Genomic DNA, 26728 nt, shown 5'->3' with positions numbered 1-26728 from the left:
GCTCCTGTCAGCTAAGAACAGGAAACTGAGGCTACAATTCACACAGGCTCACCAAAACTGGACAATAGAAGATTGGAGAAACGTTGCCTGCTCTGATGAGGCTCCACTTCTGCTGCCACATTCAGATGCTCGGGTCAGAATTTGGCATCAACAACATGAAAACATGGGTCCATCCTGCCTTGTGTCAGCGCTTCAGGCTGGTGGTGGTGGTGATTTCCTTGGCACACTTTGGGCTCATTAGTACCAATTAAGCATTGTGTCAACGCCACAGCCTACCTATTTGTTGTTGCTGTGAGTATTGTTGCTGACCATGTCCATCCCTTTATGACCACAGTGTCTCCATCTTCTGATGGCTACTTCCAGCAGGATAACGCACCATGTCATAAAGCGTAAATCATCTCAGACTGGTTTCTTAAACATGACAAGAGTTCACTGTATTCAAATGGATGTGGTGGAATGGGATATTCGCATTGTGCAGCTGACAAATCTGCAGCAATTGCGTGTTTTATGCAGCAAATGCCTTTCCAGCCATAACCCAGTACAAGGAAACACCCACACACAATCACATTCACATGCAAACATGCAAACCCTACAGATAAATGCAAACTAGCCCAGCCGGGACACAGACCTTGTTGCTGTGAGGTGACTTTGCTAACTACAGTGTTATTGCTTTTTTTTTTCAGGTCAAGACCCTTGATTAAAATATAGTTATTATATAGACACAGGTTGACAGATGGTTCACTCACTATGACAGGACTGAAACTTAAAATCATTTTGTTTTAGGTATGACATAACAAAGCTTCATTTATTGAAATCTTATGTTTGAAACCACTATACACTATAAAATATAAGGTTTTTCACCCAATTTTATGTAAAATATGAATAAAAAAACTAGAACCTAAAGTTTATTAATAAACTTTGATGTTGGCTTGAGAACTGGGAATGGCAGTTGGCAGGAAGCACGGCGGCGGTTGCTAAGTGGTTGCTAGGCAGTTGCTAAAACAATTTTTGCATTGTTAGGTGGTTGCTAAGCAGTTGCTAAATGGCAATGCTCATGTACATGTTTGATAAAATGCTAATACTTAGTAGGCATTTCTAGCATATGTTATTGCATTTAGATAATCATTCATAGCATGTAGCTAATCATTTTTAGCACTTGGCTTCCATTATCATTGTTCCCATGCATAGTACACAGGAAGTCCCATCTGCTAGCATGAGTCAAACAAGCCAATGCCCAGGTCCCTACGATGTTCTGATGTAGAGATATTGCCATTTTTAAATGGTTGCTAGGTTATACTGTTTTATTGCTTTGGGGACATTTGACAGGTTAGTGATGATACATCAAAGCTTCTTGGCAATATGAGTGATCTTAATCAACCCCGATGTTTCTGACAGTCTTTACGAGTGTCAAAAACTGGACTTGAACATTATGTATTTCTGGTGTTGAGTTGCGGCTGGAAGGGCATTCGCTGTGTAAAACAAATGCTGGATAAGTTGGCGGTTCATTCCGTTGTGGCGACCCCTGATTAATAAAGGGACTAAGGGAATGAACATTATGTAAAAATGGCTTGCCGTATTTTTTTTAAAATACAATGCTTAATCAGTGTGAAAGTGATACATGCAAAAATGGCTTGCCATATCAGTAAAAAAATATGGAGTTTAAGTCAAAAATGGCTTGCTATATTTTGAGAAAAATAATGCTTAAAAACTATTTATTGAAAAACTATAAGTCTGATAAACGTTAAAGATATAGCAACAAAATCTACCGCATCTTAATACAGCTTTTGGCCAAATTTGGGGCTTGTATAATTTTTTTATATGGCCGAATTATAAAAATGTAATATTTACTTTTTTTATTAAAGAAAAACAATAAGTCTTATAGGCATGAGGAGATATAGCAACAATCTTGAATGTAGAAGGCACATTTTAACCACATTTGGGCCTTGTGGCATGAATGGCCTAGGAGGAGATACTTTTGTTTTCAAGGACAGAGTAGAACAGTATGTTGGCTTTCTCAAGCCAACATAATAATTACAATGTACATCACTGCATTGAGAGTTGATTATTTTATGTAAAATGATTACTTCCCAATCCAATGATAAATCTAAACAGAACACATTCCTCATCTTACTTCTTCACTCTCAGTTGTTTGTGCAGATGAAGTTGAGTCGGTCAGTTTCAGGACGGCTGATCCAGGTCTGATCTCCTCCAGACTGAACTGCTCCAGATCTCACTGTGGGCTCACAGTCCTCCTCTAATGTGCCGTACTTTGAAGCCCAGTTTTGATAGCACACGGTCTCTCCACTCACACAGTACCAGATGCCCAAAATGTTTGAGTAACGCAAACCCAACCACACAGCCTCAGTAGACGCCAGTTTAACCACGTTCATCACACGACGCTGCATCTCCACTGACTGAACCGAGACCAGATCCACATGATTCTGTCTGCAGTATCTCAGAGCTTCAGACCACGACAGATTCTGCTGGATCACAATTAGTTTATCTGGACACAAAACAAAGCAGAAACTAGAGAGAGACTGATCAACAACAACATGCAGAACAAACACTGTGGAGGAATCTGTCATGTCAGACATGTAGAGTCAACTTTATAATTTCCCTGCCATTGACAAGATAACTTGTTAATTAAGAGACAACACTTCCCTGTTCATGGTAATCCATGTTTTATTTATATTAAGGGAAGGGAAGCCCTAGTGCAGTTCCTAAATCAGTTACAGGAGTTCAGTCTCTTGAAAGTGAAAAATAAAACAGAAAAAGTGAAAATCAGATGGCGTGTAAAAATAAAGCCTTATACAAGCTTCCCTTGGCCTATTTACAGCTTCATCAGAGCTAACCACAGTGAAATGATCCACCCCTGTTGATTTGCATGAGGTTAGAAATGTGGAAGAGTTTTACACACCAGGGTTCATACAGCCACAGCCTAACGAAAATCAAGGACTTTTAAGCACTTTTTTCCAGCACCCTTTTTTATTTTCAAGACTGACACGCAACACATTGAACATCTAAAATGTATTCTCAGCAACCCATAAAAACATTGCATAGGGATTTATACAAGTAAAAACCATTAATAATAAATAGTTTAATAAATAATTAATCATATATTGATAATTAATAATATAATAAACCTGCATTAAATGTGCTTGTGAAATGTTTTTATTGTACTCAAGTAAAAATATCACTACACTGCTAAAATAATACAAATTTTAGTAAATAATATTCAATTCAATTCAGCTTTATTTGTATAGCGCTTTTACAATGTGGATTGTGTCAAAGCAACTTCACATAAATGGTCATAGTAACTGGAACAGTGTAGTTCAGTTTTTTAGTGTTTAAGTTCAGTTCAGTTCAGTTTAGCTCAGTTCAGTGTGATTTAATCATTACTGAGAGTTCAAACACTGAAGAGCAAATTCATCGATGCGTAGCTCTACGAATCCTAAATCATAATAATACTAATAACCATAAAATAATGCTAATATTAGGTACAAGTACAAACTACTCTTTAAAAAAAACTACTCTGAGTACTAATTAGTTACTTTTGAAAAAAAAAAAAGAAATATTTTTTCATTACGGCCCTTTTTAAAGTGTAAACTTATTTGTATGGTTTAATTGCTTAAACCACAAATATATAAATAACAAAGGAAGTATGGCCGATTTTTCCTTTCATGACAATTAATCTTTTTCAGTAGCACTGACAAAACTACCACATTCTCTCTAAGGCCATAGAGACACATTTTGTCTATTTTTAAACAATATTTTCAAGCTTTAAAAGGTTTAATTAAAGTATATGATGAAAAGATTTAAATTTAGCCTTTTATTCACATATTTTACAATATTTTCCTTATTTGCTCTTTCTTGTCTTCACAATATGACAAATTTGTTTCTTAAATAGCTGTACATTAGTGATGAGAAGTTCAGATTATTTTACTGACTCGGATCTTTGAGTCTCGTTCATCAAGATGAACGAATCTTTTTTTGAGTATTTCGTTCATTTGGTTCAATTTGCCAAAATATTATTAAAATGTTACGAATTGCTTCCAAACACATCTACAACTAGCCCGACGGTTGATTGCACGACAAATAAGTCATAAACAGAATATAAGGAGAAAATAATAATTCAATGTTTACCCGCTCTTTTGTCTATGAAGGCATTGTTTTCTCTTTGCTCAGCTCACCTCTTCATGTCTTTAAATGTCAGGGGTACATTCACGTTACACGGACAGTCACATATAATCTTAATCAATGCACAGTCTAAGCCGATAGGAGCCATGATCGTTCGTTCATCACATGACAGAATGACTCAAACCCGAGGACTTGAGAGATGAACAGTTCAATTCTTTTTCTGGCTCTAAACGCGTATGATTGGCTCGTGATGAACGAATGACTCAGACCCGATAGAGGACTCGAGAGATGAACAGATCAAAACTTTTTCCGGCTCTAAACGCGTATGATTGGCCTGTGATAAACGAGTGACTCAAACCCGATAGAGGACTCCAGAGGTGAGCGGAACAATTCTTTTTTCGGCTCTAAACGCATATGATTGGCCCGTGAGGAACGAATGACTCAGACCTGATAGAGGATTCGAGAGATGAACGGTTCAATTCTTTTTCCGGCTCTAATCGCATATGATTGGCTTCTGCCAATGTGATGAAGACTTGAAATTAACGATACTACCTGCACAAATGTGCACACGTGCGGATGAACGAATCACTCCCTGATAGGACTCGTAGTTCCCGAGTCATATTGAAGATTCGTTCAAAATGAACGAATCATTCATGAACAACCCATCACTATCGTACATCACATGGAGATTTTATTTTACACTTGATCTTAAACTGAAATAGTTTTACAAAAAACACAAGTACACTCAGAAATAAAATAATAAAACAAATGACTTTGTTTCACTTGAGGTATTTGAAGTATGACAGCACTACATTTATCAAAGCAGTGCTTTAAGAGCCTTATTGCATATTTTGACAAATGTAACAACAGATTGCTTTGACCTGTAATGCCTGTATAATGTAGTGATGCTCTAAGACACATTAGGACACAGCTATTATGTATAAATCACACAAAGACCTCGAACTGAAACATTTCCAGCAAAATTCTTTTGTCGTAAATAAGTAAAAAAAAAAATCCACCTTTGCTAAAAGTTATGCTAGGCTAAGTAAACTAAGCACTCGCGACATTTGCAGAAATGAGTAATAGTGCAATACCTACAATCCCATGCCGACATTTAGACTTTACAAGAGTGACAGGTCAGAAGCGAGTAACCTCGCTGTCAGAGCGAAGAGGGGGAAACGTGTGGGGAGATCGTCGAAATGGCAGGAAGTATGTCTACGGTTTAATTACTCTTGCTAATAACATAGACATCTCTATAGTGAAAACATCCGAAAAGCATTATTCCAATAAAACATTTGTTTTTAAGTTGTCTTTTTTTTACTGTCTCTGCAACACAGAGAGGCCTTTATCCTGCCCTTACGTTTCACATAAAACTAGACAAGGTCGACTGTGATTGGCCACTTTCATGTTAGTCAAATCACCGCTTCAGAATCCTGGTAGTGTTTGTGCGGGTATTTTTGCATTAAATTGTTACAAAAGTTCTCAAGCATTTTTTATTTTTCAACGTGAAACTGCACAGTCCTTTTTTCTAACTTCAAGCACTTTTAAGCACTTTTTTTTTTACTAAAACAAGCCTGTTTTCCAGGTATTCCAGGCCTTGAATTTCTAAAAGCCAAATTCAAGCACTTTAAGCACCTTGTTGAACCCTGGCACACACACGTGCATGCTCAGAAAAAAAACATGTTTACGCATGTTTATTATAAACTTCTTGAAAATGGGCTGCATTTTACTCACTTTTTTCAGAAAATGTTGCATTTTTATTAAATCTACCAGCATTCAACTGGGGGAAAACACAAGCCCATGAATATATAGTTTTTTTTAAAGCAGAGGTTTGGTGGTTTATTGTTATATAATATGATCATATATTCCTATGAGAAAACTTCCTGAGGGCCATCAAATTTAGGTGAAAATCATAAATGCTGGCAACCTTTTTAAAAACACTGGCAGGGAAAAAGTTAAGAGATCTGGAGCTGAGGATGGATTAAGTGTGTTTGGAGGATCTGCTCACCGTCATGACACACAAAAGGAATCCGGCGATCATCACAAGCAACGTCTGCCCATCCTCTCTGAGAATATGCGCCAATCACTGTACATTTCTCATTATTTCCAGCATTATTTGGTTCACCAGTATTCCAGTATCTGAATGAGGAGTTGCTCTGATCTGACCACTGCCATGTGTCTCTGAACAGACCGATCCAGACTGGAGATCCACGTGAGTTTCTGTCATTAATGAACTTCTCCAGCTGTTGACTCTCATTTTGGTTCCTCACAGTGACCAGATCAGTGTGATTCTGTCTGCAGTAACTCTGAGCATCTCTCCAGTTCATCTCCTGATCAACAAACACCAGTCCTCTGCTCACTTTAAGAAAATTTATTAAAAATTAATTAATTAATTAATTAAACGCTAAATTGATTAAATTAATTTTATCAGTTTATTCTTATACTGTTGTATGCTTTGGCTGTGAAAAGAAGCAGCTGTGAAAGTTCAAGAAAAGCTTGTGCTATGAAGAGTTGTTATGAGTTGATTATGAATACTAATTATTATTATTTTAAGTTTATAAACTGTAAGAGTATAATAATATTAAATATTTTTATCTGTTTGCCTTTCAGTTCATATAAGGTTTGTCAGACATATCTGACATAATATTGCAAATTAAATCTGACTTAACATTCAATATTTACTATTCTAACATTTAAATGTTCATTTGAAGCATATTTTGTTAAATGAATGTTTGTCACTGTATGGGTTTGTACTCACTGTTATAGCAAATGAAGACACGAGTGTTACTACATGCCTCATTAATCCACTGTCCATTATTCATAACAGTACACTCATTACTGCCAGCTGGTTCTTCAGATGTCCAGTTCAGAAAGAGTGCAGGATCACCTGAAGACCAATGCCATTTATAAACATCTGTCTTCTGAAGACCAATCCAGATATTCTGATCCCCTCCTTCATTCACACTCTTCATCAGCTGGATCATGTCATTCATGTTGTCAACAGTGGCCAGATCTGTGTATTTCTCTCTGCAGTATCTCTGAGCTTCAGTCCAGGTCTTCATCTCATTTATATAGTAATAATGACGCTGAACACATTCAGATATGGAGCAGAGAGCTGTGAAAGAGACACTTTGCTTTAATGCTTTTCAGAACAGAGTCAAACCTAATGAAACTATAAACCATAAATAAAACTACAAACACACTCACCAATGAGGAGAAGAGGGAAATATAGAGATTGAGCCATTTCTGAGGAAGAAACACAAAAAAAACATGTAAAAAGTAAAATCCATTTGGAGTAAAAATGATAACGTATAAGTGTAATACAGTATGAAGATGTGTGCGTTCTTACCTCAGAGCTGGTGTGTTTCTGTCCTCAGTCTGACGTTTCTGTCTGCAGTGTGATTATTCTACATCTCATTCGTCATTCAGCACGTCACATCATTTGTTTATTACTCTAAACATTCGGGTGTATTTGCATAGTTTTCCTCTGTGTTGATCACTGTTTCTGTAATTCTTTAGAAGTGAGTTTATTTGAATGTGGTCGAGAGTCGAGTTTCGATTTCTTACAATGAATTATTTCTTTAATGGCTTTGCATGATAAATCCACCTCAACTATGTCAGCTCTCATCCTTCATTCAGCTCATAAAAGCCCATGTTTCATATTTTAGACCTCTATATTTGTTTATTTGTCCATTTCTTTCCTCTTATTTGTTTACTGCCATCTGTCAGTTAGTGTCAGTAAACCTTGTTACGGCTGTTGCCTGCTTGTTTGTGTCATGACGTCACTCACTGTTTGTTTCCTGGAGTCTGGTAGGTTCGGCTCTGCGCACCTGCGGCAAGTTGTGCTATTGCAGAGTGGCTATCGTCACCTTGGATTTATAAGGTTCTATCTGCATTCTGAATGATTTTGAAATATTGAGCTTCAAAGTTTCTGCATTCCATATATTTATAATATATTTTAAATTTGTTTTTTAAATAAAACGTGTTAAAACGTTAACAACCTATAAAAAAACACCTCATAATGTAAATAAGTTGTCATTTAATAACAATTTGTCAATAACTCAATTTTGACAAAAATGTCAGATAGAACCTTATAATTCTAAGGTGACAAAATATAGACCAACGTTGAGCAGAGAGAGACTTTACTGCCAGCCATCAAGCTTGATCTGTTTTATTTTAATTTGCTGGCTTTTTTCTTTAAGTCATACGTTATGATGATTTGTTCAGTGTTCGAACTATACTGTGGCCTTTGGGGGAGCCCTTTTTTTGTAACGGGGGGTTTCGGGGTTGTGTTTCGCTTTTATTTCCTTGCCACATATAGGCTTTAAAACATGCAGGATGCCTGTCCTAAAACAGCAACATATAAACAAAACTATAAAAAATATAAAACAAATATTTTCATATTTGTGAATAAGTGAAGTTTTTTAACTATTTTCGAGAGGAGCACGTGATATAATTGACTGCAGCTGGCCACTTATCTACACTCATTAGTTAGCCAATCAGATCTATTCTAACTCACTATAAGTAGCCTAGCTAGACATTACTCCCTTATCTTCGTTTTCCGAAGAAGCTAAGGACAGGTCCACTCCAGCTCCTCCAAAAGTTACTCACGGACAAACCGGATCCTCCACATCTCCTACTATTCTTCAACTACAATACTACACCACCATTACTATCATCGTCAGCAACTACAAAACTGACAAAAACAACAACAGCGACGGAGATCACAATAGCATCAGCGCAGCTACAGACAAGAAAGAAAGCTCAGCGCTCTCTGAAACACCAGCCCCGTCTCAACAACACCTAGCCCAGCATGAAAGTCAGCTCGAGACCGAGGCTCCAATCGGTCTTTGTCAGGTGACGTCACCGTCGTAAACACCGAATTGCATTATGGGACATAGCCGCCATTTGTGTTGTATCCGAGTTAACGTGAGCTGTTATGTGGCTTTAGCGTCTTTCGCAGAGTAAATACAGTGTTACGTTCTTGTTGTGTTAAGGGCTGTAATAGTAAATCACACGATCGAAAAGGTAATAAATGATAACGACGATAGATATTTTAAATTTCCCGCTCGGAAGAAAGTATATTGACAGACTGTAGCAGTAACAACAGACGCATCGGGTGTCCTGGCCAGCTGCATTGAGACGCAAAATATATCTTCATTTCTCCGTTTATGCTCTCAATATTATCACAAAGGTAAGTACGAAAGAATATTTAAGTAACTTTACAACTGTCATTGCTTGAGCTTCAAATAATTTTTTTAATTCAATGTAACACTTTAGTTTGGGGGTAGACCTGCATTTAAATATTTACGAATCAATCAGTGCTTATGAATTTAAGATTGTAAAGTATTTGATTGGAAAAATATTGTAAAATACTTTTTTACAACTTAGATTTGCTGATGTACTCACTCCCTGACAAAAAATACATTTTCGACTGTCCTTTTTCTGAAAACAAATATAGTTTTTTGTTATGTTTTAAATCTCCAGACTGTAATTTCATGAAACTGCAGTTAAAAACCCAGTTCTTTTCCACTGTAGAAAAAATATAAATATATTGGATGACAAAGTTAATGCTTAAGTTCAAAATTCAATTCAGGTTTCTTATGCTCAAATATGTCATTTTTTTCATAAGCATGTAGCATTATAGTACATTTATTTTTTACTTATTCTTTCTATGTGTTATATTTTTGCCGTATATACATTTCTAACTTTGTCATTGCCAGCCAAGCTGCATATGACCCAGACTGAGCACCATCTCTACATCTGGGCCACACAGAAACTACACAGACAGACACTGTAAACTCTGCAAGACAAACTTAGAGGAGGGAAATAAAACCAACACTGCAGTCAGCTGAAGATGTGGACGACCAACATGCTGAGAAGGAGACACTTGAGGTTGAAGATGGTGAGAGACACTGATGAGAAGACACACAAGACTAAGGAGGTAGCTGAGACAAACTGAATGTAAACTGTGTATGGACAGGTGTAGAAATAAACCACCTGTTGGAGGAGAACTGACAGCTGCTGTGTGAACTTGAAGGATACAGGATGTCTGATGGATTTTGTAACAAGAATGATGCTAAAGTACCAAACAGTAAAAAAAAAAACACAAAATCTTAATAACAATCTTAATAACTGATGTTTCATCCTGTCTTATGTAAACAGTATGAGGCATTCCTCCAGAAATGACTTTTTCCTCATTGCCTGAATAAAAATATCAATTGTATAAATGTAAGTAAATGGAGGATGACTTAAAATGTGTTGTTAACTCATTTATTGTTTATGTTCTTCACAATCACAAAACTGGTACATCAGAACTAAACACAAGGTAAGCAGTTATTACTTGAACTAAATAATCTTTTAAAGAACTGAGACAAGTGCTTTTGCTTAAGGTTAAACAATAAGTCAATCAGTAGTTTGAACTAAATAGTTCACCCACATATTTAAAGTCACTTACTATTTACCTGCCATCAAGTGTTTCTAAACCTTTATGAGTTTATTTTTTCTCTTTACACTAATAAAGATATTATAAAGAAAGATGAAAATCTGTCATTGAAATTGTAGAAAAACCAACAAATACAATGGAAGTCAGTAGTTACAGGTTTTCAGCTTTTATCATAATATCTGTATTTGTGTTCAACTTATCTTAATATTTTGGTGTATTATTTTATCTAATGTTTATTTTATTTAATGTTCTCTATGCACTCAATGTATTTGACTTAATAAAATTATAATAGTATTTACATTTTTTGTTCCGTAGCTTTCATTCCATTTATGGTTCATATTTGTAAAATACTTTGGATACAAACATCTATCCAATAGTTTGTAAATGTAAATATTAGATGTACCTAATGAAATAAAACAAAAAATGCAATACATAATTACAAATACTTACTGTGGTTTAATGGTGTTCAAACTAAAACAATGTATATTAAGACATTGATGATATACAGTATGACATGTCATTATCAGCAATGAGGGGTCGGCGGCAGCGCACTCCGTTGGTTTGCAGTTAATTCAAACGGATCTATAACCTGTATGTAAGTAAGTTTATCAAAATGACGATCCCTGGCATGTTTGTTTAGTTTATTGTGGTACCGCGTGCTCTCGATTTTCTTGTACTTCTTCAGCTTGACCTTGTTATAGCATGTATCTCTCTTGCGTTATGTGTCTCTCTCAAGTTGTCAAGCAAAACGATACCACAAAAATGGCGCCGGTGTGACGTCACACACAACAAACGCACAAGACTGACAAAGACCGATAAGAGGCCGTAGGCCTATCCACTCCAGCCAGATCACAATGCAATCCCCAGCTCTGCTACGTACCTTCTCCAGCATCGTCATGCGTCACTCATATCCAACAACAACTGTCACTGAACTCCTCCAAACTCCTAGACGCCGGGACCACAATTCAAAGCCGCTGCATTCAACCCAAAAGACTTACGAATTCACGTCTTCACTGCCCCCCCAGGACATAACACGCTCCTGCCACACCCCCTATCCCCAACAGACAATATACCCGCAATATCTTCGCCTCCCCGGGGCATCGAGGAAAGGTTTAAAAAGCAATATTGGATTTGGACATATTGCAGCAATCATTAATTCTAAACACGAATAAAACTAATCTCCCGGACAATAAAGCAACTCTTGGATTTCCACCTCACCTCTTCCAACCTGCAGCTCCCGATTCCAGTGCAAACTCCAGTCCTCCTCTTCTAGCGATCCTTACCACCTACGGGCTACGTACCCCGCCCCTCTACCTTGCGTATCCCTGCTTTTTCCCCCTCTCATTTTTACACACTTGCAGCTACTGCGGCCACGCATACGCCGTCAGCCAAGTGCTAAGTCTAAATAACTCGTCGACTTTTGTCAATACGTTTAAGGTTTTACTGAATTACATTTGCAAACTGACCTAATTTTCTGAATTTTTCATTCCGCTGGAATTTTTCATTCGCTCGGTTGCAAATCCAAATTACACCTTCCTATATACCCCGATTTTTGGCATTAATCCGGGGTTACAATTATTTCGTAGTCCGTTTAACATTCGGATGCAGAAGTAGCATACACAATTATGCCTTAAAAAATGATCCACTGGATTCTCGCCAATAACTACGGCGTTTGCATGTAATTCATCTACTAGAATATTCCCGTTTCTCTTTCCCTAATATCCTCCAGCTAAATTTAGTGACCGGTTTTTCTAATATTTGCATTCCCATTGCGGAAGAACCTCCGGCTTAAGCACTCCGTAGAATTCTTAAGCATCAATTTGGAGTGACAGAATTTCAAGCATCCATAGGCTACTTGAATAAATCAACAAATTAGTCCCCTTTTATATTCTGGAAGAAAGATCACGCTAAGCACAAACTGCTCTCCATCTTAGAACATCAAACATACATGTGCATTATCCCGCAGGGATGCCTTTTCGTCACTCACCTACTTCATCTCGCAGCATCAATCTCCGGAATAGAAGAGAAATTATATAAATCCGATCTTGGCCGTAACAAACTCTGCCTGAAGGGCGTCGCGCACCAGAGGCGCAGACGGCGCGGTGACACGGCGCGCTTAAGACAGGGGATAGTAGACTAATGCACACCAGACACATGCGTTCATACGTTATCAAAAAAAAAAAAACTAATCAAATGTACAAATAGCGCTCTGCGGCGCGGAAAAATACGAAGTGTCCTGAATTGTGGCTGGGCACTACGGACAGCCGCATTGTCTTCCATGGTATTTATTTCCCTTCCTATGGAAGTCAATGGTTAAAGGTTTTCAGCTTTCTTCAAAATGTTGTCTTTAGCGTTTAACACTGGAGTCACCAACCTCTATGAAACTAAGAGCTACTTCTTGGGTACTGATTAACGTGGAGGGCTACCAGTTTAATAAACACTTCTCAAATAACAATTTGCTCAATTTACTTTTAACTATAATTTAAGTTTGGTAATAATTAATAATATTCATCCATGTGAAGTCACTGATCATGTTAATGATTCTCACAAAGTTACCAACAATGATTTAACAGGGTAGGAAATACCCTGTAATTAATATATCAATGCGCAACACTATTTTTATATATCTTTGCAAATATTTCCATTTTTAAATGATTACTTCTATATTAGAGAAAGCTTATTTGTAAGTGGCGTTATGGTGAGCTATTTTAGAACAGGCCTGTGAGCAACACATGAGAGCCTCGTGGGCTACCTGGTGCCCGCGGGTACCATGTTTGGTGACTCCTGGTTTAACAGAAGAAAGAAATTCATAAAGGTTTGTAACCATCAGGTGGCGCTTAAAGCATGCGAACTGCTTATGCTTCCTTCCTTTAACGCTGGAATAGAAGCCATTCATTTATTAGCTATCCAATTTCATCCTCAGTATATCCTTTTTACACAGATGCTGCCCCCTCCGTAGGGGATATTATCAGGGTCACCGACGCGCTTCTAACGGGCAATATAGTGGAGAAATTAATAGTCTGCCTCCAATATTCTCATGCACAGTTACAACGAAGTTGCCGTTTACTGCACTAATAAAGGGCGTTATCATTATCCTGCTTTAAGGCGGCTCTCCATCGCTACATTCTGAATTAAAAAATATATAAAATTCCATTATAACTGTTGTACATGTTCCTAGTTGCATAGGAAATCGCTGACTCTCTTTTTGCTTAATTTTCAGAAACTGGTATCAGAAGCAGAGCCGCAGCTGACTCCATCTCTCCTTTTAAGATGATAATCCCATAACCACTGCATACACAATTTGCATCAACATTCATTTATACATTTTAAGTTACCCCAGAACACCTCATCAGTTTCTCACTGCTCAACACATCCACACATTCCATTCCCCACACAACACTTTATTTCTGTTTTCCCCACTTACAAGTAGTCTATACATCACATACAGTAAACCATGAATAAAACTACAAACACACTCACCAATGAGAAGAGGGAAATATAGAGTTTGAGCCATTTCTGAGGAAGAAACACATAACAAAAATTTAAATACTTTAATGTTTTCACATAAAAAAAAAAACATCATATTACAATCTATAATCTTTAGGACAATATAAATATCTTAAAAGTCTATTATTTGTGTGAAAAGACAGTAGATGTGAATTGTTCTTGCCTCAGAGTGTGTTTCTGTCCTCAGTCTGATGTTTCTGTCTGCAGCTTCAGGCTGTGATTATTCGATATCCGCATTCATCCATCATTCAGCATGTCACATTATGTTTATTTCTCTAAACAAAGGACTTTTTTATTTTGCTTCCTCATTAGGGATATATTGCAAATTTGCTCATTTGAATGTGGTTCTGGAGTCTCACGGGGAAGACTTTCTACAGCAGCTTCACAAGAAAAATCCACCTCAACATGGCGTTTTCTTTTCATTTCCTTTCAATGATCTTTTTTGTTTATTTATTTGTGGATATCATTGAGTATTTCACATGTTTGCTGATTTATATGCATATGAAGACCTGCAGTGACTTCTTCAGTGACATAATTTGGCATGACAATGTTTTAAGCATCTATGAAACACTAAAGCTTCGTATTTCAGCTAGTTTATAGGGCTCATGTGCTGCTGGTCAAGACTAAACCATCAGGTTCCTAAACAGCATCTTTATCAAATGATAGTCATGATTGTAACTACATCATCAAATCTGACTATTTGTCAAACATTCAATTTGTGTGTCGCATGGGCTCTAAAGCCTGTTTCACACCGCAAGCGTAAGCAGAGCGTGAGCAGCGTGTGTTTTTTCAGTGTCCATGTTAACAGATTAGAGCTTTCATAGCGCACGCAGAAGCAGCTGTGCTGCAATAGTTTCGGCAATAGTGACAGTGCATTGATAATGACCAAAACACATTGAATGACTTAAAAAAGTAGCAATTTTACCCAATAAACACGTTAATAATATGCACTGATTTATATTTAGTCAATCAAATGAACTTGAACGATTAAAAACGGCACAGCCCGAACTACAAAACCAAATGTAATACAATTGTAGTATCCGTTTTGATTAGGTTGCACACTAGTGTTGCAGGAGAGGGGAAATAGAAGTGGCCGCTTGGATGCTGCGCTCACACAAGATGCGGAATGCGAATCAAGTGCGAGTGATTTACATGTTAAGTCAGTGCAAACGAGTGAATAGACATCCTGCGCGAATTGAGCGCTTTGCGCATTCTAGTTTCTTAGGCCCCGTTTACACTGCCAGTTAAATGTGAATCAATTCCGATTTTTTGCTCATATGTGACACAGATCGGATCTGTTCTATGTCCGTGTAAACACACACAAACACAAAAAACGCATGCATTCGGATATTCAGAGATCGGTTTCAAGCCTCTTTCACATGTGGAAATAAATCAGATACAGATCAGCCATGTGACAATGGCTCGGATTTATTGAGGCGTTCCGTTCTGTACATCATTAAACTTGCGACAATGTGGTGCTTCTCCGTGGTTTAATGACGTAGAAGGAAGAGCGTGTGTGGAGATACCAACGCGGTAATCAACAATAACAGAGGAATCATGGAGTAGGGAAAGTGGTCAGTCGCCACAATTTGCTCCCACCAGACCTGAGATCTCTCTCGTACCCACAAATTCCTCTGAATAGTGGAGGACATCAAGCATATAAACCATAAGCGCAAGCTGCGATGACGGCCCTTTCCCACACCCTCCGCCTCAAAATCATTTTAAAGTTGGGCAAACTTCATGTTGTAACGTTTGCTTTATTTCACTATTTAGCTAATACCGCATTTATTGTTCAATTCAATTCAGCTTTATTTGTATAGCGCTTTTACAATGTAGATTGTGTCAAAGCAGCTTCACATAAATGGTTATAGTAACTGGAACAGTGTGGTTCAGGTTTTAGTGTTTAAGTTCAGTTCAGTTTAGCTCAGTTCAGTGTGATTTAATCATTACTGAGAGTTCAAACACTGAAGAGCAAATTCATCGATGCGTAGCTCTACCAATCCTGAACCATGCGAGGCAGTGGCGACAGCGGAGAGGGAAAAAAACTTCACCTGATGGGAGTGAAGAAAAAAAACCTTGAGAGAACCAGACTCAGTTGGGCACGACCATTTTAATTTCTCCGCTGGCCAAAAGTCTTGTGCAGAACTTCATTCGTCGTGGTTTAGGCTGGAAGATGGCCTCAGCGAAGACTCGTCTGTCCCTGTAGCGTCGCTGGAATCAGACTCATGTTCTCCACTCCCCACGAGTGGCCATACACCCAAAAGCACTTCACAATTATGAGGGGGGGGTCTTTCCACACCACCACCAGTAGATGATGCGAAAGCAGCCACAGGAAAACAGCGCCAGTACGCTCACGGCACACCAGCTATAGGTAGAGTGGAGAGGCAGTGATAGAGCCAAATCGGTGGATGGGGGTGAGTAAGGGCCATGATCTGTAAGAGCTAATGGAGGGAATTTGGCCAGGACATCGGGGTTACACCCCTACTCTTTAGGAGAAAGTTTAACATCTCATCCGAAAGATGCTGCCCACTGACAGTACAGTTCCCTTCACTTTACAAGGTCATTAGAACTCACGCAGACCACAGGTTGAGCGCCCCCTGCTGGCCCCACTAATACCACTTCCAACGGCAATCTAGTGTTCCCATGTGGTCTCCCATCCAGATACTAACCAGGCTCAGCCCTGCTTAGCATCAGTGAGTAACTGGTTAAATGGTGATATGGCTAAAGTATGACTGCATAAATATTAGAAATGAACTATACCAGAGTTCACACAAAGCGTACCCAAGACAAGCTCTTTATAGTAGATTCGAGTATGGTTTATGGGTTGAAGTCTTGTTTACTGAAATCAAGTGACCTTGACAATTTGACATCTTTTAATTTAAAGCAAAATCTTAGTAAAGGTTTCAAAGCTTCATGAAGTAGTATTTCAAAAGTGGACATCACTACCAAACACTCTGCAAAGTATTGCCAGTTTCACTTTCTTACCCAACAATTCTCCTGCATTATTCTGTTTAACGCTTGTATGACTTCCTCATCTGCTTTATTGAATTACTGCCTTATAGATGAACCTTTTGCCTGTTTGCTGGTTGGACCGATTATTATTTTGTTGAATTTTTTGCCTGATTTTTTACTGTTCATAATACATTTAAATGAGCAATGGCTGACTGACTTCAGTATAAACATGTAAATATATATGTAAACATGCTGTTCCATCTTTCAAAGTCAAAGTGATTTACATAAAGTTACAACAATAACATTGACTGTTCATCCTTCTGCTTTACATCAGGGGTGCAACTGTCCTTCCTGAATGTCATAATGTGGCGTGTACATAAGCAAATTAATAATCAGGATTTGCACATATGCTAACCTATTTGTATTTTATATTAAAAAAGCACAGTAACAGAAGAAAATACCTGAGTTCATACATGTGACCGTGGAACATGCATTGCCAAAAGAACAATAGAATAGAGTTAACAATTGAATAGAATTGAATTTCCATCTGTTACGATTTTAAAGATGGTAAGTCAAGGGGAAGGGGAGTAACATTCATTTTTGGGTGAAACACATAAGCAAACACACAATATCAACAAGTAACATAATACCAAGACCAGCTAAATGCAGTAAAGTGAGTTTATTTACAAAGATAGTGATAATAATAAATGCCAAAAACATGTATATAGAAAGATCATTAAATATTTACAAAGACACATTGAATTTCACAGTTAACAAATGAGACATTTATTTGACCAGATAGATTGGAGAGTTGGAGAAATGAGACGCGGGCGGCGTCCAAACAATAGAAATAAATAAAACAAAACAATCTATTGGCCCAAACTCTACCCTAACTATCAAAAATAAAAATACAGCAGTTATTGAAAAGAAATCTTCACGTCTGTTACGTTCTACCTAACCTACTCTAATATCTGATGAGCAAACAAAAGTACAGTGAGTGGAGAACGCCCCTTATCTAGTGTGTCTAACAACAGAGATATTCAAACTACGTGTGCACAATGAATGTCGCGCGACATTCTTACCTGTCCCACTCTCCAACCTCAGATGCGCAAGACACTGACGGTAGACAAATGGAGAACAGACAAATAACAACGGACAGGTCCCAAATTGTAACACAGAGTAAACGGATATCAAATTCACTGACACACAGCACAACACAGAAATTCAGGGAGTTCCTCCCAGGTATGCCACGGTGCCAGTGGCTGGATTGAAGATCTTGGGTAACGTCAGGGGGGGCACGGCAAACAGCTGGGCAGCGTTAGCCAATCGGAGCCACTGTATAGGTGGAAGCGGGAGAGGTAGGAGAGGGAGAGAGAGAGAGACTAGCGAGTAAAAAATAATAAATAATAATCACGCAACACAGGAATGTACAGGACTGTAACACCATCAATAAGATTTTCTTGTTAGTTGTGGCCAACATTGGCTCAGTCTGAAAACGTAGCCCTATATACGTTTCTGGAGATCACAAATTATGTAGCCAGAGCTGCGTATGGCTGCATTTTATTTTCAAAGCAAACAATACGGGGTGGTATGACGCTGTTCTTTTTCGCGCTTACCAGCTGACCGCTTACTTCCCTATGGTCGGCTCGCTATGTACTTTCTTGAAACGCAAAGAGGAGTTGACTACGAAGGGGTTTGAGTCTGGTGAAGAACAGTTCCAAAAAAAAGGAATAAGACAAAAACAGTATCCAAAAAATAAAATAAACAAGTAAATAACAGGGTGAGAATGTAGTAAAATCTGAAAATGTGGGCTTTTCTTTTTCTGGATTGCTTTTTAAATCTATGTTGGGTTTAGGGAAGTGTGTGTGCAGGTCAATCTGTGCTTTTTAAAATACTTAAGGCTGGGTTTAGAGAAGGAGGAGGGTGGGTCAGTCAAGCGGTCAGTCATTCAGTGAGTCAAACAGTCAGTCAACAGCAGCCTCTGGTGGATTTACCCGAGAACAGCATGTGCACTGGCACTCGCGAGAGAAATGTGAGATTTCAAAAAGTGTACAAAGTGCCCTCTGGTGGATTTGCAAAAACGGAAACTGCATAAACTGTAGCTCTTGGGATGTATTTGATGGTCTCTAAAAATGTATATAGAGGTACGTTTTCAGAATGAGGTTGGTTGTGGCAGTCATCGTCATTAACCACTTTATTTCCAGATCAAAGTTCATTATAAGACAAGTACAAGTTACAATAATATAAGATAAAACAATTAAGACAGTTGTACCCCTATTTTCTCATGGACAACAGAGTAAATTTAGGATTTACAGCAACATTAAAATATAATTTTGTGAAACACCCAAGCAAAAAATTAATAAAAACAAACAAAAAATAAATGCAGAATCTACAACATCAAATATTTATACCAGACTAATGGCCAGATCATACCTGTCAATCCTCCCATTGTTCTCAGAATTCTCCCAGACTTTAGTTATATCCCGCTATCAACCCGTAAAGATATTTTCCCATGTTTCTTCCATATTTTTAATCTTTCTATGAAGGGCGGAAATAAACATTAAAGAGCTGATCCTCCCTATCCGCAACCCATACCAAGGGATGCCCTTTGCTTTTAAATGTGAGTTTGTTCTGTGCTTTCATTTTATTTAGGCATGAAAACACTAAATATAAATAAATATTTAAAAAAATCTAATTTTTATGGACAGAATTTCAAAGCGCAGCCTTGGGCTGGAGGTCCTGGAGATAGAATACAGGAGACGGGCGGGAGAGGGGTCTGAAATACTGGAGACTCCAGGGAAAAATGGGAGTGTGGGCAGGTATGTTTGAGTAGGCTAAATTGTCCATAGTGTATGAGTGTGTATGGATGTTTCCCAGGGATGAGTTGCGGCTGGAAGGGCATCTGCTGCGTAAAACATATAAAATCACTTTTATTTTATTTTTATCAAAAACAAAAAGAGCTGGGTGCTGGGTAAGTTGGCGCTTTATTCCGCTGTGGCAACTGGATTAATAAAGGTATTAGGACCAAAAGAAAATGAATGAATGAATGAATCATTGAAATTAACTTATAGAGATTTAAATTTCACACACCTGAGAAACAACTCAAACCGTATATCACATGTAACACAGGGCAATATACTGCAAACAAAACTGAAATAAATATATGACGTGAAATAAACAACACCGTCACTTTAAGTGTGGTCTTGCGTCATTCAGTGATACAACGCCATGATAGCAACATGCAATGTTTACCATGAGAATCCCACAGCTTGATAATAATGCATTTCTTAATACATATTCGCTGTTTAAATCTATCAGAAGCATTATACATTTGTTGACAACTCAACCACTCTGATATATATATGCAAAAATAATTATGTTAAACACTTTAATCACCATGTTTTCCCTCCTGTGTTCAGAGCACGCTTACCAGTAGCAGCATCAGCCATCATCTGCTGAACTACGGTAGCTGCGCAAGGACAACATAAAGCAAAACGCCTGCATTTTTTAACCACTAGGGAGCACCAAAGCATCAATCATATGTGCTACCTTAATTTCATGTCATTTATCACAATGAATTTCTATTACCACTGTTACACTTAAGTAATATCTGAAGTAATACGTGCTGTGTGATTTATATATGCATATATATATAAATATATACAACAATATCATTTTTTACAACAATAAACATTTTAATGACACATATGGAAGGAAGAGCTGGTGTATACGTAGTTAAACACTTGACCTGACTAACCAAACATTCAGTTAAAAAAACAACAAAACAGATATTAGACACAATATATATATATATATATATATATATATATATATATATATATATATATATATATATATATATATATATATATATATATTTGTCTAATATCTGTTTTGTTGTTTTTTTTAACTGAATGTTTGGTTAGTCAGGTCAAGTGTATAACTACGTGTACACCAGCTCTTCCTTCCATATGTGTCATTAAAATGTTTATTGTTGTATAAAACTGATCAGAGGTCAGATGGTAATTATATAGACATCACTTCAAGGAAGGTTCACACTAATGACAAACCATTGAAAATTAAAATCATTTTGCATTGGGTACAAATAAAAGCTTGATTTGAGGAATTCATGTCTCTACTCTAATGCTGGGTACACAACACATGTGAATTCAATGGTCAATGCAGGTAGATTTCATACAAAGATTATCACATCTTCTGTTTTTGTTTTGTGTGTCTTACAACTAATCTAGAGCTAGTGACAATCCTTCACACTTGCTGCGCACCTAAGGTATTAATGCCTGCTGATGTTGGTTATATTATGTCAAATTATTACTCAAAAATCCAATTATAAATGAAAACAGAACCCATTCCTCATCCTACTTCTTCACTCTCAGTAGTTTCTGCAGATGAAGTTGAGTGTGTCAGTTTCAGGACGGCTGATCCAGGTCTGATCTCCTCCAGACTGAACTGCTCCAGATCTCACTGTGGGCTCACAGTCCTCCTCTGATGTGCCGTTCCCTGGAGCCCAGTTCTGATAGCACACGGTCTGTCCACTCACCCAGAACCAGATGCCCAAAGCACAGGAGTGACGTAAACCCAACCACACCGCCTCAGTAGACGCCAGTTTAACTACGTTTATCACCTTATACTGCATCTCCACTGACTGAACCGAGACCAGATCCACATGATGCTGTCTGCAGTATCTCAGAGCTTCAGACCACGACAGATTCTGCTGGATCACAATCAGTTTATCTGGACACAAAACAAAGCAGAAACTAGAGAGAGACTGATCAACAACAACATGCAGAACAAACACTGTGGAGGAATTTGTCATGTCAGACATGTAGAGTCAACTTTAAGAGATCTGGAGCTGATGATGGATTGAGTGTGTTTGCAGGATCTGCTCACCTTTATGACACACAAACGGAAGCTGCCATCTAACACTACACAGGTAGTCACCCCATCGTCCTTGATTGTCCATTTCAACAGCTGCACAGTGTTCATCATCAGGAGCATTAGGCTGATTGGTTTTCCAGTATCTGAATGAGGAGTTGCTGTGATCTGACCACTGCCACGTGTCTCTGAACAGACCGATCCAGACATCAGAAACAGATGTCTGACTGTCATTAATGAACTTCTCCAGCTGTTGACTCTCATTCTGGTTCCTCACAGTGACCAGATCAGTGTGATTCTGTCTGCAGTAACTCTGAGCATCTCTCCAGTTCTTTTTCTCATCAACAAACACCAGTCCTCTGCTCACTTTAGGAAAATCAATTAAAAACATTTTTTTTTTTAATCATTTTATTATTAGTACACTGTATGCCTTGTGTATGATTAGAAGCTGAGGTGAAAGTTTATAGGTGCTGAAATGTGACCTCTGGTGGACAGTTACACTCCGAAATGAGATGCAGATTCAGAGTTCCACATGAGGTTATTAATTGGCAAATAATATAAATATTATGAACGTAAACATTAGGTGAGCAGGTTACAATGTAACCGCAAGTCCTAACAACACATTATGTGACGAGATACACAGTGATGAGCAATTTGGCTGTTTGCACCAGACGAAACACGACAGAAATTTAAATACAGCCATTCAGAAGCACAGAATATGCACTCACTCATAAAATGGTGATGTTTATAATATGTTTAATACATATTAAACCTCTTTAACATTTTTAAATGTAGATGCTGAATCACGGATATGTGTTTAGTTCTAAAGCTGAATTTCAAATGGTTTATTCCAGGGGTTCTCAACTGGTTTGGCCATGGGACCCACATTTTTACATGATCATCAAGCCGCGACCCAAATTTTTAGGAATCTAAATTCTATAATAAATATTCTATAATACAATTTTAGGAATTATACTTAATTTGTATTTATTTGTTAGCATAAACAAGTAGTGACAGATAAATCATAAGAAATTCACCAAGACTTACAAATAAACAATATTTTATTGTTTTCATTTAACAAAATGGATCAAATTATAGAAATATTACAAAGTAAAAATGACAAATACTGTTAATAATAAACTGTTAATAAAACGTGTTTTCTGGTTTCTAAATGTTATTTTGATTTAGAAGGCTTCATGCTCTCTCATGAGAGCACCTCACTACATATGACACTGAGGCTTTAAGTCTTTTTTGTTGTCAATATATTTATCCATACTTTACATATTCTGGGTCGTACTTACGCTTGACATATTTGTTGCAATAATTAAATGAAATATCACATGTCAAACAGTAGGGTTGACATGCACGCATATCAAAATAAAAGTCCGATATAAGCAAAAATAAGTAAAAAATTAAACTTTTGTTGTTTTTGTTTTTTTTTAACACACTCCGCGACTAACCAGTTGAGAAACACTGGATTATTCTATTTTCCAGATCTGAGGTGAACTATCTGCTGATGCTATCAGTATATAAATATCATGTAAAATAGCATTTAAACTCACATTATTAGCATTTAACACTGCATAAAGCACATGAGGTGTACCTGAGGTGATTGTCATAGTTTTTTGTTCACCTTCGTGAAATAGAGGGCATTTCTAATATGCAAATTCGAGGTGTTGGTTAGAACAAAACTCCTGTTAATATGTTTAAAAAATGTTTATTGTCACATTTAAAGTTCTATTTTAATGTTAAATGAATATTTGTTATTTTATAACAAATTATAGAATAACTTGCTTTGTACTTACTGTTGTAGCAAACGAAGGATGACGGATTATTGCATGGCTTAACAAACCATTTTTCATTATTCATAACAGTACAGTTGCCACTGCCGTCTGGCCTTCCAGATCCCCAGTTCAGAAAGAGCACTGGATCACCTGAAGACCAATGCCATTTATAATCATTTGTACCCTGCAGACCAATCCAGGCAGGTCCATAATTCACACTCTTCTTCAGCTGGATCATGTCGTTCATGTTGTCAACAGTGGCCAGATCTGTGTAATTCTCTCTGCAGTAACTCTGAGCATCAGTCCAGTTCTTCTTCTCATTTATAAAGTGATACTGATGCTGAACACATTCAGATATGGAGCAGAGAGCTGTGAGAAACTTTGCTTTAATACTTTTCAGAACAGAGTCAAACCTAATGAAACTATAAACCATAAAAAAACTACAAACACACTCACCAATGAGGAGAAGAGGGAAATATAGAGATTGAGCCATTTCTGGGGAAGAAACACATGGATAAATGTAAGCAATCAGATAGAAACAGAATTAGAACACTTAAAAGAGAAACAAATGTGATAATAATGAAGAATAACTAAAGTGTAACATAAAGATGTGTGTGTTCTTACCTTAGAGCTGGTGTGTTTCTGTCCTCAGTCTGATGCTTCTGTCTGCAGCTTCTGACTGATTATTCTATATCTACATCTCATCCGTCATTCAGCACGTCACATTATTTGTTTATGACTCTAAACAAAAGACATATTGATTTTTCTTCCTCGTTCTGGTGTATTTGCATATTTTCTCCTCTGTGTTGTTAAATCCTTCTGAAGTGAGTTTATTTGAATGTGGTCAAGAGTCGAGTCTATATTTCTTAGAGTGAAGCTTTTCTATAGTGGCTTTGCATGATAAATCCACCTGAACTATGTGATTGTTCTATATCTGCTCTCATCCTTCATTCAGCACATCAAATCATTTGTTTATGACCCTTAAAGCCGCTGTTTCATATTTCAGACCTCTATATTTGTTTATTTATCTATTTCTTTCCTCTTATTTGTATACTGTTAGTTAGTGTCAGTAAGCCTTGTTACGGCTGTTGCCTGCTTGTGCATGTGTAATGATTGATGTCACTCACTGTTTGTTTCCTGGAGTCTGGTAGGTCCACCTCTGGGCATGTGAGGCAAGTTGTGCTAATGCAAAGTGGCTATAATTATAGACCGACCTTGAGTGGAGAGAGGAGACTTCACTGCCAGCCATCAAGCTTTCTTTATTTTATTTTAATTTCCTGCCTTTTTCTTTCTTTAAGTCTTACTTAATTATGCTTTGTTATTTGTTGCGTCAGTGTTGGATATTTGTTGGAGATCGTGAGTTTTCACTCTTTATTTTTGCTTGCTTAGTTTTCAAATGTGATTTGCTTGATTATTGTGTTGAACTAAATTTACTAAGAAACTGGATTTATGTGTCCTCTTTATGTTGCATTCCCTTGTCCAAACAGCTTGAAAAGTAGATTTTTCACCATAGGTGCCCTTTAAAGTCGACAAATTAAAAAAAAAAAAAAAAAAATTACATGAAACTCCAGAGGAAATGTGAATAGCGCAGTGATGCAATGACGTTAATTTAATTATGTGCTATATAACATGTAAAACAGCATCATGAAAAAAAACATTCAAAAAGCAGCTCATGTTAACACCTTAATCTTATTATTTTCTTAATTATATTGTCAAATAATTTGATTACTGATGTCCATGTAAACGTATGCTTAATTTTTTGTGTAAATAGTACCATACTTTTAGTAATAATGCAAATAGTGTCTACCTTCTAGAAACACTAAAAGTGTAAATGGCATATACTTTGTAAAAAGTATCTACCATACTTTTTGTTGCTATATTGTGCAAATAGCCGCTGCCTTGTTATGAACCCAAGATCCAGGTCTGGAGTTAAAAAATAATAATAATAATAATTAATAAATCTATAATTTAAATAAATAAATAAACAGTTAACAGGTTGGAATTTAATGACGTTCATGTTATTTTATTGTGAGAAAATAGTTTGTATTAACAGAAAATGCTGAGCATGGCCAAAATAATAAACACAAGATTAACTAATTCCACCCCAAAGATCACTTACCTAACAGAATCAAAACTAATAAATTACAGTTACTTCCTTTTACCATAACTTACCAAAAAACATGAAGAACATTAAGTTACAGCTCTGAGCACTCCTGCAGCGCTCAGCTCACAACTTATACAAGTTTACATGGATTTAATGGCTATCATAATTGCCAGAACAAGGAGGGGAGAGATGAGAAGAATGGAGAGCACATTTCACACCATTTTACTACAGAATACTTTAAATCACACTGGGATTTAGGGCTCTATTTTGGCGATCCATCCGCAAAGTCCAAAGCGCAGGGCGCAAAAGCATTAAGTGCATATTTGAATCCACTTATGCTATTTTAAGGACGGAAAAATCTGCTTTAACAGGGTTTTTCTGGTCTAACAGGGTTGAGTTTATTTTCTTAATGAGTTATAGGTGTGTTTTGAGAATAAACCAATCAGAATCTCATCTCCCATTCCTTTTAAGAGTCAGTTGCGTTGTGCCATGGCGCATTTGCTATTTACATGGTGGATTTTGTAAGTGGAAAAATGTAACCCTTCACTAGCGAGAAAACAATTAAAGAGAGCATTTACAGCGCGAGAACGAGAGTGATGAGAATGATGAGACTCTCGTGGATAGGGAAATGTGTCATACGCGCAGACATCTATTAGCCTACATAATTAATATTTGTTTGTTAAGTGCAAATTTTTGTTTCAAAGCTATTTCTAAATTCAGTTCTAATTTCCAGCAAATGAATAAATAAACAATAATAACGGTCAAAAAACTGAGTTATATCCAAATACACATGCTGCCCCATATGGTCTAAAACCTGACAGGTGGACAAATCTAAGCTTGTTTTTAATAAAACAAATATAAATATGGATATAATAAATAATACTGCTAATAATAATAACATTATAC

At 37.1% G+C, this 26728-nt stretch overlaps 2 protein-coding genes and 1 long non-coding RNA gene across 7 annotated transcripts in view; 1 reads left to right on the top strand and 2 right to left on the bottom strand.

The window, feature by feature from the left end:
* Positions 1-2051: 2051 nt before the first annotated feature.
* Positions 2052-26728, bottom strand: part of si:ch211-272h9.3 — a 151163-nt gene continuing 126486 nt past the window's right edge. Inside the window, exons 1-5 of one of the 5 annotated variants that reach the window (XM_087258578.1) lie at positions 14253-14292; positions 7345-7383; positions 6896-7252; positions 6146-6496; positions 2052-2503 (exon numbers count right to left, since the gene is read on the bottom strand). In XM_087258578.1, the coding sequence (XP_087114704.1) occupies positions 2142-2503; positions 6146-6496; positions 6896-7252; positions 7345-7381 (1107 nt within the window). In that variant the 5' untranslated portion in view covers positions 7382-7383; positions 14253-14292 and the 3' untranslated portion in view covers positions 2052-2141. 5 annotated transcript variants of the gene reach the window in all.
* LOC147842956 (uncharacterized) lies at positions 9048-10251 on the top strand. The gene is made up of 2 exons (XR_015495317.1): positions 9048-9331; positions 9861-10251. It is a non-coding gene; the product is annotated as an uncharacterized LOC147842956 (long non-coding RNA).
* Positions 21310-24569, bottom strand: LOC147842955 (macrophage mannose receptor 1-like). Its single transcript, XM_087260444.1, has 5 exons — positions 24343-24569; positions 24175-24213; positions 23740-24087; positions 21950-22300; positions 21310-21793 (listed from the first exon to the last, which is right to left on the bottom strand). The coding sequence occupies exons 2-5, from the start codon at positions 24209-24211 to the stop codon at positions 21432-21434; spliced, it is 1098 nt and encodes a 365-aa protein (XP_087116570.1). The 5' UTR covers positions 24212-24213; positions 24343-24569; the 3' UTR covers positions 21310-21431.

This window comes from Danio rerio, chromosome 7 (genome assembly GCF_052040795.2).
Source record: "Danio rerio strain M-AB ecotype USA chromosome 7, GRCz13ab, whole genome shotgun sequence".
Taxonomy (NCBI): domain Eukaryota; kingdom Metazoa; phylum Chordata; class Actinopteri; order Cypriniformes; family Danionidae; genus Danio; species Danio rerio.
Note: the sequence above shows the minus strand (reverse complement) of the source record. Positions and strands in the feature narration are given on the sequence as shown.